The sequence below is a fragment of the Protobothrops mucrosquamatus genome, unplaced genomic scaffold, assembly GCF_001527695.2.
Source record: "Protobothrops mucrosquamatus isolate PMUCROS unplaced genomic scaffold, P.Mucros_1.0 scaffold481, whole genome shotgun sequence".
Lineage (NCBI taxonomy): Eukaryota > Metazoa > Chordata > Lepidosauria > Squamata > Viperidae > Protobothrops > Protobothrops mucrosquamatus.
This window is the reverse complement of record NW_015386801.1, coordinates 90,196-106,930: the sequence shown is the minus strand read 5'-3', so window position 1 is coordinate 106,930 and position 16,735 is coordinate 90,196. Positions and strand designations below refer to the sequence as shown.

The following is a 16,735-nucleotide window of genomic DNA, read 5'->3' as shown; positions in this document are numbered from 1 at the left end:
CAGCTCCCAAGAACTGCACAAAGGAATGCTATGATTTTCAGAGGCCGTGCATGGCCCTTTTGTGACTTCCAGAGGATCTGAAGTTCATACAAGAGCACACCTCATTCTTGTGCAGCCTCTGAATATTGCAAGAAAGCATGCCCGTTCTTGCAAGGTTTTTGGTGGAGATGGGAGCATATCCCATTCTCACACAGCTTCTACTACGGGCTCTGAAAACTGCAAGAACAACATACTTTTGGGAGTAGTTTTTGGATGTGGTTAAACATTGGCATGTCAGCCAAAATGTGGCATGTCAACTTCAGCCACAGTAGCTTTGCCATCCCCAAGTTGTATTATTTTGCATATTCTTGTCTGCTACACTTGGCCCTCACCAAACATATCTCTCGGTCAGTTTCCATTTTGATTAAGCAGCTACATATAGTACACTTAGCCTTTGTCCAAAGACTTGTGCTGCATCCTCCCAAAAAGTTAAATTCTTATTGCCTTCCTGCATTTTCCTTGGATATGTTATCCCCCCTCTTGAGTAAATTCGAATACCTTAATGAGTAGTCTGGTACAAAGACTGAACATGACCTCTCCCAACACCGAATGTCGTAACAATGATGGACTAAAATTCCAACATTCCTGCTAGCACATTGACTGTTCTGATGTTGGGATCTATTGTTTTAGAAGAAACATACTCTAAGTTGGACAGGGACATGTGCATGTTTCACAACTGACGGGGAAAGATTAAAAGGAGTTACAGTAGTCAGATAGTATACTGAGCCCCACCACCACCAAAAAAAAACCCTACCATGCTTGATTTGGCAAGAGTCTGTACTGTAAATTATATACCATCCTGTGTGTACCAGTATTTGTTCTCTCCCCTCCATTTCTATTCTAACCATGGATCATATCACGGAAATTTAAGCTAGAAGCGCCATCACCCTTAAAAAGCGATGGGTGTTGTAAGGATATACATTTTATTCCTGAAATTGGTATTAATATCACTGACTTACTTTCTTTAAATAGAGTTAGACTCATCCTGCTATACCACAAAGCTTTAAAAAGCAACTAATACAAGTTGCACACGTACTACATGTTTGTAGTGATGTGTATGAAAGAGAAAGCTTTCTTTTGAGTTTTTGGACAAAACAGCCAAGTTGGCTACATTCCAATGAAATAAATTCAGAATGGTGTGACTATCCTGTACCGCAGTTTTTAAGAACTGCACTCTTTGTCACTGGGAATAATGAGAACACAAGTTCTTTCCTCCTTCATTTTTCACTTTACAGCCAGAAAAAAACAGCTGCTCTTTGCTGATGACTATCGGTGATCCAATTTAGAAAAAAATGTTTTTGAAAAAGGGAGTTATGTTTTAATTCTCATAATAGAATTGGACAATAGAAACAGGCCTTTTCTTTTTTAGCCTGCTTATACAAAGAGTTCAGAAGTGCTGCAGAGGTAACAGCATGATTCACTTCAATAACCAACCCAGTTTGTCATTTCTGTCCTCATAATGTACATGTGCAAACTTTTGCATCTGACCATCAGCCAGGAGTACATAATCAACTAAAACCAGTGGTCTTGGTATTTAGCATACAACCTGAAACCTCAGTGAGGGCATACAATGTGAGGGCTCAACTAAAAGAAAAAAAAGCCATACACTGCAATACTTGCATTTTATAATACAGGACCAACAACTTCTGCAAGTGTTATTGGCAACACTTGGATAATATAGTGTGGACACAACATACTTAAATATGTTCAAAGTCCTCCTGTCTGCAAAAGGATGCCACAACCCAATCTAGGAGCTCTAGCTTCTCCATACCAAAGAATGAAAAAGTCAATTATGTTTCTGTCTAGAACAGGGGTCTTCAAACTTGGCCCTTTTATGACTTGTGGACTTCAACTCCCAGAATTCCTCAGCCAGCGTGCCTCACGCTGGCTGAGGAATTCTGGGAGTTGAAGTCCACAAGTCATAAAAGGGCCAAGTTTGAAGACCCCTGGTCTAGATAGACATGCAACATCAGTCCATCAGGTGGAGAACTAATCATACAGAGTTGCCTCTGAATGCAGATAGGGCCTGACTCAGCAAAACTAATTCAAGTGCTGCAGCAGCAACATCTACGTTTGAACGTGTGTTGAAATAATTGCTGCTTGTTCCTCTCATCCCATTCTCTGTCAATAGACAGTACTTGTTACTCTGTATGTTCCCTTGCTATGCTATGCTGAGGCCTTAAGCCAGTGGTTCTCAACCTGTGGGTCGGGACCCCATTTGGGGTCGATCGACCATTTCACGGGGGTCGCCAAGCAAGGCTGTCCGCCATTTTTTTTGTCCGCCATTTTTTCCCCCCTTTTCCGGCGGGTGCCTTACCTCCCTTGGGCTGGGCCAGCTGGTGGTCGGCCTGCTCCGTCTCTGCTGCTTGCTAGCTATGCCTCGGCCAGCGCAGGGGGCGGAACCACGCATGTGCGGCGCTCCCGGGCAGGGAAAGTCCTCAACTTACGACCGGTTGGGGTCACGGCATTAAAAAGGTTGCGAACCACTGCCTTAAGCCAATTTTAATGTATAAAACAAGCCAATCATAGAACGTGAGTCGCCTAGGAAATTGTTAACAATGGTTCTATCAGAATGGTATACAGAATAAGATATATATTCTATATATACTTTCCTGTAACACAACTGAATGCCAGGACTTGGATAAATCCTAAAGATAATGCATTGTTTATAATCCATAAGTTCATTCCCTGGTAAAGGGTTTGAACCCCATAGAAAAAGATCTGGTACATTAATTTGATGAGTCCCAATATGGATGGAATTGATTATACACCTTCTCCTAGTGATGTATTTACAGTAACTGTAACATGCTTGAAACTGCTCCATTTTGTTTTAGCTCAAAACAAAACCTAATGAGACAAAACGCTCAGAATATGCGTATTTTGTTCCAAATTCAAAACATTTAGAACAGGCATTTCAAGCTTGGAGCTCCTGCACATATCTATTCCTGTGGAAATAATTAACTTTTCAGAGACTTAAATAAAATTTCCTATCCTACGTGACTTACTCCTGAAAACAATTAGCAGTATAAATAATACAAAAAAGAAGAGCTTTCTGGATGTATATGTTATGCAGTTCTTTGAAGCCTGGAAGAAAGAAAAACCTACTAGAATAGCCAAGAAAATGTGATCAAATACATATGAGGGGAAAATGTACGATTGAGCAGTATATATGTGATAAATAAATAACACTATTGCTGGATCACATTTTTATCATCCTTGTGGTTTAAAAATGTCTAAGATAGGTGGCTGCATTTTATTTAACACACAGGCCCTGAGGGCATGCCTTTATCAAAACAATTTCGGCATCGATCCACGCTTACACATTCAGGTACATATTTAGGAGAATTTTTTTTTCACAAAGAAAGGGAATTTTGGTCCCTTGGGGTTAACGTCATGCTTTGTGGAAGCAGTTGGTAATGAAACGGAGCAGTCAAAGCCTGGTAAGATACAGGAAAGAGTAGGGGAGTGAGTCCCAAAGACCAGCATTGTCCTTAATGCAGTCCCATTGTAAGACAGTTCCTGTAAATATGAGACTGGCCTTCAGCATGACACCTTGTCACAACGTTTGCTCTGAACTTCATCTCTTGAGGTCCCACCTGGGCTGAAATGCCATCAGCTGCTTCTGTTTTTAGCTGCACCTTCCGTGGTCTCAGATGCGTGTGGCATCCTGTCCAGTGAGAGGTGGCTGTATCGCTTCAAGCTGACAGATTATGTTAGCAATGAACGGGCGCTCCTGGGGATTCACTACCATTGTAGAACAGAGGAGGTCTTCCAAGGCTGGGGAGTATCTGAAATTTAGAACCAATTCAGATCAATCTGTCCTTGGGTTAAGAGCAACCACAACCCCCTCCCCACCTTCTTACCTGGTATTCTGGGGCACCTTCAGGTGGTTTTGAACAGCTAAGGCCACACTGTCCCCCTTTTGGAAGATCATGTCATAAGGCCCTTCGCCAAACATCATGCAGTAGAGAACACAGCCTAAGGACTAAGCAGAGGTAAGATGAGCCTAGGGAGCAAAAAGCTGATCATGGAATAATGAAATAGGATTTTCCTCCCCCTGTACAAGATATACTCGAGTGTCTTACAGCAATATTAAATATTACTTATTTTTTCTTAGGAGAAGCGATGATCCTTACCCAGATGTCAGTACGTTCATCAATAACACATTCACGCTCAACATTGAACAGTTCTGGGGCCCGATATGAGATGGTGCAGCGTTGGGCAGCCCAGTCCTGTGGGATCAACAAGGGAGGGAAGATAAAACTTAAGTCTGGGAAGAATGTGGAGAAACATCTCAACTCTTATCTCATGCAGATTTCCCTGGTTGCTATTGGGGAATAGTAACAGGAAAAAATACTTTAAATTAAGGGCATTAACATTAAATGTACTGTAATACATACATAGCTGTATGTATTAGTAGTGGGTGGGAGACAAGTAGGAAATTTCAGGGTTGTAGACTACACTGGGAATTTGGGGGGAAAAAACATTCCAGCAGAAGGCACTGGTAAACTACTCCCATGCTCTTGACAAAGAAAACTAGGTGGGTGTGTACCTACAGTCACTAGAAACTAAATTCAAGTGAGATTTTAATATGAAATAGGAAAATCGAAGAGAGATCTAGCAACGTCACTGTTAAGAAAAGAAAGGTATCTCACCTTCTTGGTCTGCCTGCCTTTTTTAAAATACCCTAGAGGCTGAAGTTATGATTTGCAAATCTGATAGTATATAAATATATCCTCCTGAATAGTTCTCATTACAATAGTTGTTTATATTGTTTATGCTTGCTTGTTGTTGAAACTATGACCATAGAGCAGACATGTCAAACACAAGGCCCGGGGGCCAGATGCGGCCCGCGAAGTGGTTTCATGTGGCCCGCAAAGCCATCCTGGAAACAGTGAGGGAACGACCCCCTCTGTCTTGGCCCTGGCCCAGGCCGGCCGGGAGGAGCCAATGTACAATTTTGTGGTGGCCATCTTGGCACGTGCCCCGGTGGACCATGCCTTGGCGCTTGCCCCAGTCCCACCCCCTTCTTCCAGAGACCCTCAGATCTGTCCCACTCCTGCCTAGGCCCCCATAGGCACCCTTGACGCGAATGATGTAGAACTGGCCACGCCCACCCAGTAGGCCACACCATCCACACTCACCCAGTAGGCTGCACCCACTCTGGCCACACACACCCCACCGCCCCCCCCAGGGCAACCGCAATGCTGATGCGGCCCTCAGTGAAATTGAGTTTGACACCCCTGCCATAGAGCAATGTTTGCCTATAATGAAATATTGATCTGGATGGAAAGGGAAAACTGCAATAATCATCTCTTGCTCTTAAAGCAAGGCTGGAAGCTATTTAGCTTTTTTTGCAGGGGGCAAGTTTTGAAAGAAACGGGGATAGATACTATTTTATTACCGATGTCTATTTTGACTGGCTGTAGATCTCTAAGGTCTGGGTAGGGAAGGAAAAGATTCTTCCTGGAAACCCAAATAAGTTGATCCAATCAGTATCAATAATCCTAAGCTAGACAGAACAACAGTTCTGATTCAGGCTGTACTAGGGTCCGACCTCTACCTTCACTTTCGGGGGCAACCTCAGTAATGATCATGATCTTCAAAATAGCAGGCACAACCAGACAAGTGGAGACCTGGTTCTTCTGGGTGTGCAAAATGTACAATACACATTTGAGGCTGGATTTTGCTCATCTGCTCAATGACAGCAACAGTCATTGCAAATGCCACTGCTGACTTTCCCAAATCTTTTGCATAGTAAATGTGGACTTTGCCATCAAGCTACCCAACCGTTTCTTTTAAGGGGAGATGATGCTGTGACACAAAAAGACTGTGTGCCGTCATTCTGCATGCACAGATGATGTTACTACTTGCTAGTATCCTTCCTCAGCCGTTAAATAAAGGGTGCTGGGATATCAATGAAAGCCCCTAACTTTTATAGTCAGAATAGTTTTATTTCATTAGGTAATTTTCCTTCATCTTTGGAGCTACTCCCCCATTTCCCTTCCACCAGGTGAACCTTATACCTGAATAGTCATGGCCTCCCGTGAGCTCCGCACCTCAATGTGAGCCCGATTCATAGAGCCTAGGTCCATTAGCAGGGGCTGATCTTCATTGTCTAGCAGCACATTCGTTGGTTTTAGATCTCTGGAAAAGGGCAAGCAGAATATAGATGGAGGATAAGATCTGCATTTGGTGACAATCAAAGGCATGAGTCCTCAAATCCTGCTTTAAAGGGAGTTTGAAGATTGTTATTCCAACCCAGGGCTTTCCTCTACTGAACATACTGATGTTCTGTGCCTTTTATTTGTACCCTGCCCAGAGTCCCCCTGTGAGGGAGATATGCAGTTTCTAAATGTGATAAATAAATAAATTGTCCTGCAATGTTAAGAGTAGCCAGGGATTCTCAGACAGCAGTATTGTAAAAGGACTCCATCCAAGCAAGCTCTGCTATTGCCCAGAAACCCACCAAGTCAGGTCACAGCAAGCTGTGTGAGGCAACTGCACATCTACAAGGCACCCTCGACACCCTGGCCTTGCTAGGCAGCATCCACAGAAAATGACTTTGAGGGCACAGGTCCTCTGCTCTAGAACAATGGCCCCCTAAGGATGTTCTTTGTCTTTGCAAACTCCTTTTTGCCAACAACTCTATAGCAAAGACTGACAGTCTCTCATGACCTTAGCTCTGCTTTCCACTTGTGGTTCACTGCTACTCTGTTCCCGTGCCCTGCTTTCTAAAGCGGACTTCCTACCTGTGCGCATATCCCTTGTTATGAATGGCCTGCAGTCCTCGGCAGATTCCGTGAAAAATAACCAGGATCCGCTCCTCGGGCATGAAGGAGCCTTTATCTCTCAGAGCTTCCACTTCCTGCCAGAGGGTCCCTCTCTGGAAAAGAAATCTAGGCATGTTGGTAGCTGAAATGGTACGCAGGTTCTCCAAACTTACTGAGTGAAGAAAAAGACTTACCGTATATACTCGAGTATAAGTCGACCCGAGTATAAGCCGAGGGACCGATTTTCCCACAGAGAACTGGGAAAAATTGGTGACCCGCGCATAAGCCGAGGGGGCATTTTGGCTGTTCCTCCCTGGCCGCCGCCCCATCCCCGCCGCCCCACCCCCCCCGCCGCCCCACCCCCGCCNTAGTCATGGCCTCCCGTGAGCTCCGCACCTCAATGTGAGCCCGATTCATAGAGCCTAGGTCCATTAGCAGGGGCTGATCTTCATTGTCTAGCAGCACATTCGTTGGTTTTAGATCTCTGGAAAAGGGCAAGCAGAATATAGATGGAGGATAAGATCTGCATTTGGTGACAATCAAAGGCATGAGTCCTCAAATCCTGCTCTAAAGGGAGTTTGAAGATTGTTATTCCAACCCAGGGCTTTCCTCTACTGAACATACTGATGTTCTGTGCCTTTTATTTGTACCCTGCCCAGAGTCCCTCTGTGAGGGAGAGGTGCAGTTTCTAAATGTGATAAATAAATAAATTGTCCTGCAATGTTAAGAGTAGCCAGGGATTCTCAGACAGCAGTATTGTAAAAGGACTCCGTCCAAGCAAGCTCTGCTATTGCCCAGAAACCCACCAAGTCAGGTCACAGCAAGCTGTGTGAGGCAACTGCACATCTACAAGGCACCCTCGACACCCTGGCCTTGCTAGGCAGCATCCACAGAAAATGACTTTGAGGGCACAGGTCCTCTGCTCTAGAGCAATGGCCCCCTAAGGATGTTCTTTGTCTTTGCAAACTCCTTTTTGCCAACAACTCTATGGCAAAGACTGACAGTCTCTCATGACCTTAGCTCTGCTTTCCACTTGTGGTTCACTGCTACTCTGTTCCCGTGCCCTGCTTTCTAAGGCGGACTTCTTACCTGTGCGCATATCCCTTGTTATGAATGGCCTGCAGTCCTCGGCAGATTCCGTGAAAAATAACCAGGATCCGCTCCTCGGGCATGAAGGAGCCTTTGTCTCTCAGAGCTTCCACTTCCTGCCAGAGGGTCCCTCTCTGGAAAAGAAATCTAGGCATGTTGGTAGCTGAAATGGTACGCAGGTTCTCCAAACTTACTGAGTGAAGAAAAAGACTTATCTCTAAATATTAGAGACTGTGGCCCAGTCTTGGCCTAAGGATGATTTACATTCTTTGCCACTGGAATCTCACTACTGCAGAGGCTTAATCAATATTGGTTTGGTTGCCTCTGGTCCAATCCGAAACAAGCAAAGTTTGGCTAAAGCAGGACTGGCTACACATGGTTTCGTAACTACGGTGAATACCATGCTATTCTAAGAGTTGATTAATGTATTTGCTGCTTGACCATAAGCCCTAAAATTATTGCCCTAAAGTTGTCCTGGAACTCTTGGATGGTGGTGGATGTAGAGATGCCACTACAGAGGGAAAATGTGGCAGAAGCAGCATTGCTGAGCAAAATTACAATCACAGCATCCTGATTTGGCTTGAAGAAGGAAAGGGAACGGATACCAGAGGACCTTAGTTAGCTTCAAAAGTACTGCACGTAGAACACTCTGTTTCAAGGCTTACCATCTTTAAGATGTGTGAACTTCAACTCCCAGAATTCCCCAATCAGCATGCTTTTCTGGGAGTTGGAATGCACACATCTTAAAGGTTCCAAGTTTGAAAAGCATTGATGAAGAAAGCCAACTGCTGATGATAACTGGAGTCTCTTCTGCACAACACTGTACTACATTCCCCTTGAGAGGCCAAGTAGAGCACTGGATATTCAGCTGATGGTTGTAGCCAAGAGAGCTTTTATACTGTTTGAGATTGAGTACCAGCTACAGCTGTCAGGGAAAAAGCAGATCCAGCTTCTATTACATGTGTCTTGGTTGCACCCAATTAAATTAATGTATCGCTGCATTTGAAGGATATTTCAAACTTCAGCTACTGCAAAATGTCTGAAACTTGTTTTTCAGAAAAGTACAATAATTTAACTTCTGTTTCTAATCATGATTCCAATGCTGCTTATTATCTATGGACACTTTGGGATTAGTTTGAAAGGATTCCCGTTCTCCCACAATTCCTTGTATTTTTTACCTTACTCAACGTCCCAACATCACTGGAGCTGTGTGATGAGAAATCAACTCTCTAGGAAGACTAAAACTACCTTTATTGAATCAACTGCAATAATGGAATCTTGCAAGTCTGATTTTGTGTACTTCCTCCCCCTTCTTTTATTCCAGTGACTTAGGGAGGGGTCTGCCTGAGCTGTTTCTAAATATTACCTCATTTTTCTGGCCTTAAAAAAATGTTCCAGCCACTTTGGCCTAAATAACAGTTCTTGCATTGAACAGCCATGGTCTTCTTCCTTACGCTCCACAAGCTGGCAGGGGCAGAACCTTTGGAGATGGAATACCAGTTGGCCATACTGGCTCCTTTGTGTTGACTGGTTGGCACCCTGTTGAGAATTTTTTTCTCTGTGTGTAATTTTGCCCAATTTTGGAAGTGGCGTAATTTTTGTCCTTGTTCTGCAAGTCATTGTTGTATCCCGGGCTTTTTTTGTCATAGAACGCCCAGAACGGAGTTCCGGCACCTTTTTTGGATGGAACCTTGTAGGGTAGGCAAGGTGGGTTGTATGACGTGTGTGAGTTCCGGCACCGTTTTTTTTTTTTTAGAAAAAAAGTACTGGTTGTATCCGTGTCAGAAGCACCAAGGTGCTTCTGCGTTGAAAGGATTAGCTGGTGACATCCCTGTTGCCCAGAAGACACCAGTTGGGGGTTCTTTTCATATCCCCATTAATGAGCCCACCAAAGTGGTACCTATTTATCTATTCGCATTTCAAACTGTTAGGGTGGCAGGATCTGGAGCGAATGACAGGAGCCCACCCTGTCACACAGCAGCGCTCAGTCTCGAACGCGGACTTGCAGATTGTCAACCCAGGATTCTAATCTAAACAACGCTCCCTGTTCTGCAAGTTACACTTCAGAAGATTTGTTGTTTTAAATAGTTCCATTTAAAAAGAAAATACTTTAACCCTTGTGATCATAAGCCACACACACACGAGACAAAAATCTATATAAATAAAAATGTAAATGTTCGTTTGTTCAAAATCTTAAATCTCCGAAAGTTCTTCACCGATTGCTTTGAAATTTTGACACAACGTTGCATTCGAATACGCGCGTGTTTTTATATACCTACTATTATATAGATGTCACACCTGTGACAGGTAAAAACATGCTTTTTTTTGAAAAACAGCACCATCTGTTGGATGTAAAAGCATACCCACAAGCATTGTGAAATTAAACATATTACAAACGTGCGCTTTCTCTTTTCTTTCTTTTCCATTTAACCAGACTGAGCCACAGCAACGCGTGGCCGGGTACAATTAGCGGAAAATAAATGTGTCGGCGTAAGAAAATATATGCAGAGCCATTGGAGCAATTATAGCAATTATACAACAGTCTTCTTGATGTAAGAACATGGGTCTTAATTATACTAGCTGACAGCTAGCTAACTATACCTTAGAAATGGCCTTGATGTGAATTGAAAGTAGGGTTAGCACAATGCTGGAAGAGTCCATCTTCTCCCTGCCACGCCTAATTTATCAAGAGAACACATTTCTTGGCATGTACCTACTGAGCTCGTCTGCACCTTACCCCTTACTTAGGAAATTGGTCTGGAGGCTACTGACCTTGAGGAAAGGCAAGAGGAGCCAGGCCTCATGTTTGGATCCTTTCTCTACCATGGCATGTGCACAGAGGGGCAAGATGTTGGGGTGCTCAAAAAGCAGGTGCATCTCCACCTCGTGCAGAGCTTCCTGATGATCATCCTTGTCGTGGCAAATGATGCGTTTCAAGGCATAGAAGCGCCCATCATGCAGCCCTTCAACAAGGTCCACATAGCTGAAGCCACTGCAGGGAGTAAAACAGAATGGGCCACAAGTCAGGACAAAGACATATGTATTCTGATGTAAACAGAATCCAAACCTTCTCTCCTCTTTTCTATCATGTTTTTCCCTCCTTTAAAACAGTGTTTCTCAACCTTGACAATTTTAAGGCATGTGGACTTCAACTCCCAGAATTCCACAGCCAGCATTGCTGGCTGTGGAATTCTGGGAGTTGAAGTCCACATGCCTTAAAATTGTCAAGGTTGAGAAACACTGCTTTAAAAGCTCATCCTTATTCTTAAACTATGAACCTGTTCTGCTGTCATATGTATCCTACACCTTTGCAGCGCCGCGAGGGCCATGTTTTCCACACCGGGTTGCTGGTTCATTGATGCCAGCTTAGTAGTTGCTCTATATATAAAACTTCTGTGCCGACACATATTAATGAGGTTATAGAGAAAAGCTAGATATCTACATGCCACAACTGGAAGAAGAACAAGAGAGGACTCTTGTTCATGTTGTATACCCTTGTTTCTTTATAGTTTCATGAAGCTGTTGTTGCTTTTTTTCAAAAATACTTTGTATGGCACTGTACAATCCTTGGTTTGATAAAGGAGAAAATGTTTAAATAAATGTCATATGGCATTAAGCAGCATTCTGGTTCTCCCTAGCTCTTTATCACAGTACTGATAAACTGTCCAAAAAGGCACAGCAACTGAATATGCTTAGAAATCACAAAAGAGTTCATGTACACCCCAAAATATATCTAATTAATTGGAAATAAGTGGGGAAGATCACCCAGATCTGTAGGAATCTGATATTTTCTATCATTAAAAACTATTTTCTACTTAGTTTATAATGATATTTTTAACGTTAGAAACAGTAAATATTGTCAATCTGATGGTCTGCTCAATTACTGTGTTCTCTCTCTTATATATATAAAGAGTATCATGAAAAGGAGGATGAATGTCTCTTACTGTTACTGAGAGAAGAGACATAAGGTGCAGCAAATATATGATTATGTATCAGAAGTAACATTCTAACTGGTAAGCAATGAAGTCAGATGCCCAGAGGAATTGTGGTATCACTTACCTTAGAGTAACTGGAAACCCAATTATATGTATGATAATCTGGAAGGAATTGCACCAAGTGAAGAAAAAAAAAATACATCTATCTTTAAATGAAGCTTGAACAACAATTTTGGAGGAATATTTTGGAGAAGATGGAAAGTGGATAGAAAACCAAAGCCCTTCCATGTTGCTGGACTACAACTCACAGCAACCGAATTCAGCTATGGTGAGGATGTTGGATGATGCAGATCAAAATAATCTGGAACAACTTTCTCATATCTGAAATAGATGAACCTTAGAAGATTGCAATAATTCTACCCCTGGCAAATAAGGGCAGTGTGTGTATACAGATATATGTTTCCTACTTCTTTAAAAGCATGAATCTATGCAGTCAAAACACCTTCCTACATGTGGAGAACTACATGGAGAATTAATAGTGAGGCTCAGAGAGGGCAGTGGTGGGGAGGGAATGATTAGAAGCACATTAGATAATGCTAAAGTTTTGCCCTTTGCTTTTGGGACTTTCTTACTAAGTTGATTATCACAGTTAAAAGAAAACAAACTATGGTAAAAGAAAAACTAGTGACTAAAGAATCATCTGTGAAATTTCAAAATGAATCACTGCAAAGCTTCTTATACGATCCCTCTGGAAGGAGTCCAATACTCACCCCTCCCCAAGCCTGTGGATTAAAAGATAGCGTTTGTTATTGATGCTGATGGTCCCCCTGGAACAGATACACAGGGCATGGCCCATGGTGGTCGCTCCAACATCCTTCAGACTCTATAGAGGATAAGAAAGCAAAGTTCCTTGGTACAGCCATTGTGAAGGCCTAAGGCTGAGAAAAGAGGGGCAGCCTCATGTCAAGATATTAATAAATGGATAATATGCAAGTAGTCCTTGTTTGGCATTCACAATTGGGACTGGAAACTTGGTCATTAAGCAAAGTAGTTGCTAAGTAAAACCATGGGTGTGCTTATGATCTTACTTCAGCTTTGCTTTATGGATCTTTGAAATACATGAAAAGTCACTTTTTCATCACCTGTCAGAACTGTGAACAGTCACTGTGCAAAGCAGTTGCTAAACATGGACTACCTGTGGTATTTTAATTGATGTCCTTTCATGTAAGGCAGGTGTCAAACTGCCGGCCCGCAGGCCGGATGCGCTCATGCCGAAACCGCACCCACCCCATTGCCGGCAATGGGAAAAAAGTTGTGATGCGTCGCAACACGTCACGTGACGTTGCGAGTTTGACACCCCTGATGTAAGGTATAGCATTGAAAGGGAATATAAGAGAATAATCCAAGTGTTTCGCACTATTAGAATTGTCAATCCATCCGTTTCTTTTCTCCCAATATCATAGAAAACATGGTCACAACATTGGTACTGGAGAGGAAATGAGACAGCTCAAATTGCAGGCTGTAATCTAAGAGCAAGCTATCCTTCTGTGGGTAGGAGCCAGACTAAAAACAAAACAAAACCAGGAACATTTTGTCCAGCTTCGGAGCGCTTCTGGTAATGTCACAGAATGACAAGGGCCAGAATTTTCAACCCTTGTTTTTTACTTTTTTGGTGGGGAGAGAGAAGTGAAGTTTATAAAAGTAAAAGGAGGCTTAGCACATTTATTTTGGGGCATATTGGAAAGAAGAAAAATTGCATTACAATGATTTGCCACTAGGTTTTGATGGTGTAATCTTAAGTAGGCTTTGAGAATTGCCCCCCCCCAAAAAAGGCAACAAAAGCAGGCAAAGCACATACAGACTTGCAGGCTTCCCAGCCCAGCTGAAGATAAATGCTCCATTTTCTGTCCTGTATTAATAAAATAAGGTTTGTGGAACAATGAAAAAGAAGGTTCATTGTTAACTCCAAAATGGCACACAGCTGCAAGCCAACAGTCTGGCAGCCAAGAAACATATATTCAATGAATATTCTAAAAAAAAAAGGGGGGGGAAACAACGAAGATTATATGGAAAACTGGGGAATAGGGTCTGACTCCAGTCACCCAAAATTTAATAGCAGTCTATTTTTGGAAAAATAAAAACAAAGTGCCACTACTATTCATCTCAACAAGGAATGGAACAATCCAGAATCAGTTTTCTTCCACCTGCTCCCAGTTGAATCATATGATGAAATGTAATTGATATCTTCCCAATGCAAAGGCACTTAAATTATGATACTAACTGAACTGATAGCATGGAAAGAGAGAGGAAAAGTATCTCTCTTTAACTGCCTATCAAAAGTGTGACTGATTTAAAGCTACATAATAAAACTCTTTGTTTTATATATTTCCCCTTGCTTATCAAGTACCGTCTCCCAAGCTGTTACTCATAATCCAAAATGAAAGGATAGGCCTTCCCTTTGGATTACATTCTAAAAAGGCAAGGCACATAAGGGAAAGAAGAAGTAAAAAAGGGTAAAGGTTAGTTCTTCAGAGCTGGAGAGCAAAGCGTTGAACAGCAATCACATTCAGCGGTTCAGAAATGACTGATGGCATCAAAAAGCCATCGGGGGGGGGGAAATAGTAAATGCAGAGTTCTGCCGTGGGAATAATGCATTCTGCACATGACCAGATGCACAGTCGCTGTGATTGTTATGTCACTTGTTCTAGAGTGGATAAGTGAATTAAATTCCGAGGCAGAGTTATGGCTCAAACTCTCAAACGGCACGGAAATCCTGCCCTGGAAATCCCGGCGCCCTTTCTGGACCCGCCACTCTCGAATACAGAACAGCCGCAAAGTTGACCAACCTCATCCTCCCGCCCCGCCCATCGGCAGAGGCACACGGAGGGGGGGGGGAGAGGAGGAGAGGGGAGGGGGCGACACACTCACCCAGTCTCGGTCTAGAGAGTTCAAAGACGTCCTGGAGAGCTTCAGCGCGACAGGAGTCACTGCGCTGGCTGGTGACGCTTTAATTCTGCGCCGCCTGCTCTGCGGCCTCGAGGTAGCCAAGCAACCGCTCAAGGGGGAGCAGAAAATATCTGTGAAAGAGGGAAAGTGGGCGGGAATCTGGAAGGACCTGATAAATTAAAGGAGAAAAACAGAAGTCATGAGATGGGTGTTCAAGATCAAGTCTTTACAGTCTAGGGCAGGGATAGGCAACCTTGGCTCTTTTATGACTCGTGGACTTCAACTCCCAGAATTCCTGAGCCAGCATGGCTGGCTCAGGAATTCTGGGAGTTGAAGTCCACGAGTCATAAAAGAGCCACGGTTGCCTATCCCTGGTCTAGGGGTGTCAAACTGCCGGCCTCATGGCCGGTTGCATCATACGGAGGCCGCGCCCACCCTAGCTCCGGCAATGCGAAAAAAGTCGCGATACGTCGTGACACGTCACGTGACACGGCGAGTTTGACACCCGTGGGACTCTAGACAAAAAGTGTTGAGCATCGGTATGGTGGGTTTACTTGACTGGGATTACGGGATATTTCCTAAAATGTGTCACTTTGAATTCAGCAAAGACTTATTTTTAAATAAATGCGTGCAGCCTAAACAGAGGGTTGGACTAGAAGACCTCCAAGGTCCCTTCCAACTCTGATTCTATTTCTATTCCATTATTATTATTATTATTATTAATAATAATAATAATAATAATAATTATTATTATTATTATTATTATTATTATTATTATTATTATTATTATTATTATTATTATTATTATTATTATTATTGTGTCCAAAGGATCTTATGTTTTTGAGTTCTGCCGTGAAAACAATGGATTCAGTTTACTTCACAGAGCTGTTGTGAAGATAATGCCAAGCTAGCTCATGAAAGGCTCTAAATGAGTTCCTCTAGGTAGGACATAATTGATTTTTAATATCAAGCATTTCTCTAGAAAACCTAGGGCAACATGTATGATCCACTACCACATAAGTTATTACAAAAATTCTGTGAACTAATTAGAATGTGATTAGCCCAAGGGGTTCTGGAGAAATGTATAGATGTATAGGGATTTCAGGGCAGATGTAGTTTCAGCCAGTTCAACATGCCAGATATCTCCATGGGGAGTTTTAATAACATTTAATTGTGATCATTTTAATAATATGAATTATTACTGTGATCATTTTAATGAGCGGCATGGTGGCCTAATGGTGAAGACACCTCCCTCTAGGACAGTGGTTCTCAACCTTTTTAATGCCGCGACCGGTTTAGACCCCGAGGACTAAACCGGTCGTAAGTAGAGGACTATACCGGTCGTAAGTAGAGGACTAAACCGGTCGTAAGTCGAGGACTACCCAACCGGTCATAAGTCGAGGACTTTCCCTGCCTGGGAGCGCCGCGCATGCGTGGTTCTGCTCCCTGCGCCGGCCGAGGTGTAGCTGGCAAGCGGCAGAGACGGAGCAGGCCGACCACCAGCTGGCCCAGCCCAAGGGAGGTAAGGCACCCACCGGAAAAGGGGAAAAAAATGGCGGACAAAAAAAATGGTGGACAAAAAAAATGGCGGACAGCCTTGCTTGGCGACCCCCATGAAATGGTCGATCGACCCCAAATGGGGTCCCGACCCACAGGTTGAGAACCACTGCTCTAGGAAGGTTGAGAATTCAATCTTAGGTAGCAGCAGATGTTTCTCTCCTAAGGGAACAAAGAAAAAATATCTGCTGTGAACACTGCATAAGCATCAGAAAAGGCATCCGGCCAGTAAATTCTCAGATTCATCCAGTCACCCCAACTCTATCCTAAGTAGACTACAGGATTTTTTTTTTTAAAAAAAGGGGGGGAAATGTGATCATTTTAATATTGACAGAAGACATTTGACATTCTGATCAAGTAACTCCTTTGTAGCTTAGATTGCAATGGCATCTAGAG

General features: G+C 43.1%; 1 protein-coding gene across 1 annotated transcript; it reads right to left on the bottom strand.

The window, feature by feature from the left end:
* Window positions 1-3,230: 3,230 nt before the first annotated feature.
* Window positions 3,231-14,844, bottom strand: STK16 (serine/threonine kinase 16). The gene is made up of 8 exons (XM_015816695.1): window positions 14,765-14,844; window positions 12,607-12,719; window positions 10,674-10,893; window positions 7,902-8,035; window positions 6,066-6,186; window positions 4,176-4,271; window positions 3,903-4,024; window positions 3,231-3,827 (listed from the first exon to the last, which is right to left on the bottom strand). Exons 2-8 carry the CDS (start codon window positions 12,690-12,692, stop codon window positions 3,689-3,691), a joined length of 918 nt encoding a protein of 305 aa, XP_015672181.1. The 5' UTR covers window positions 12,693-12,719; window positions 14,765-14,844; the 3' UTR covers window positions 3,231-3,688.
* Between the last annotated feature and the right edge of the window lie 1,891 nt (window positions 14,845-16,735).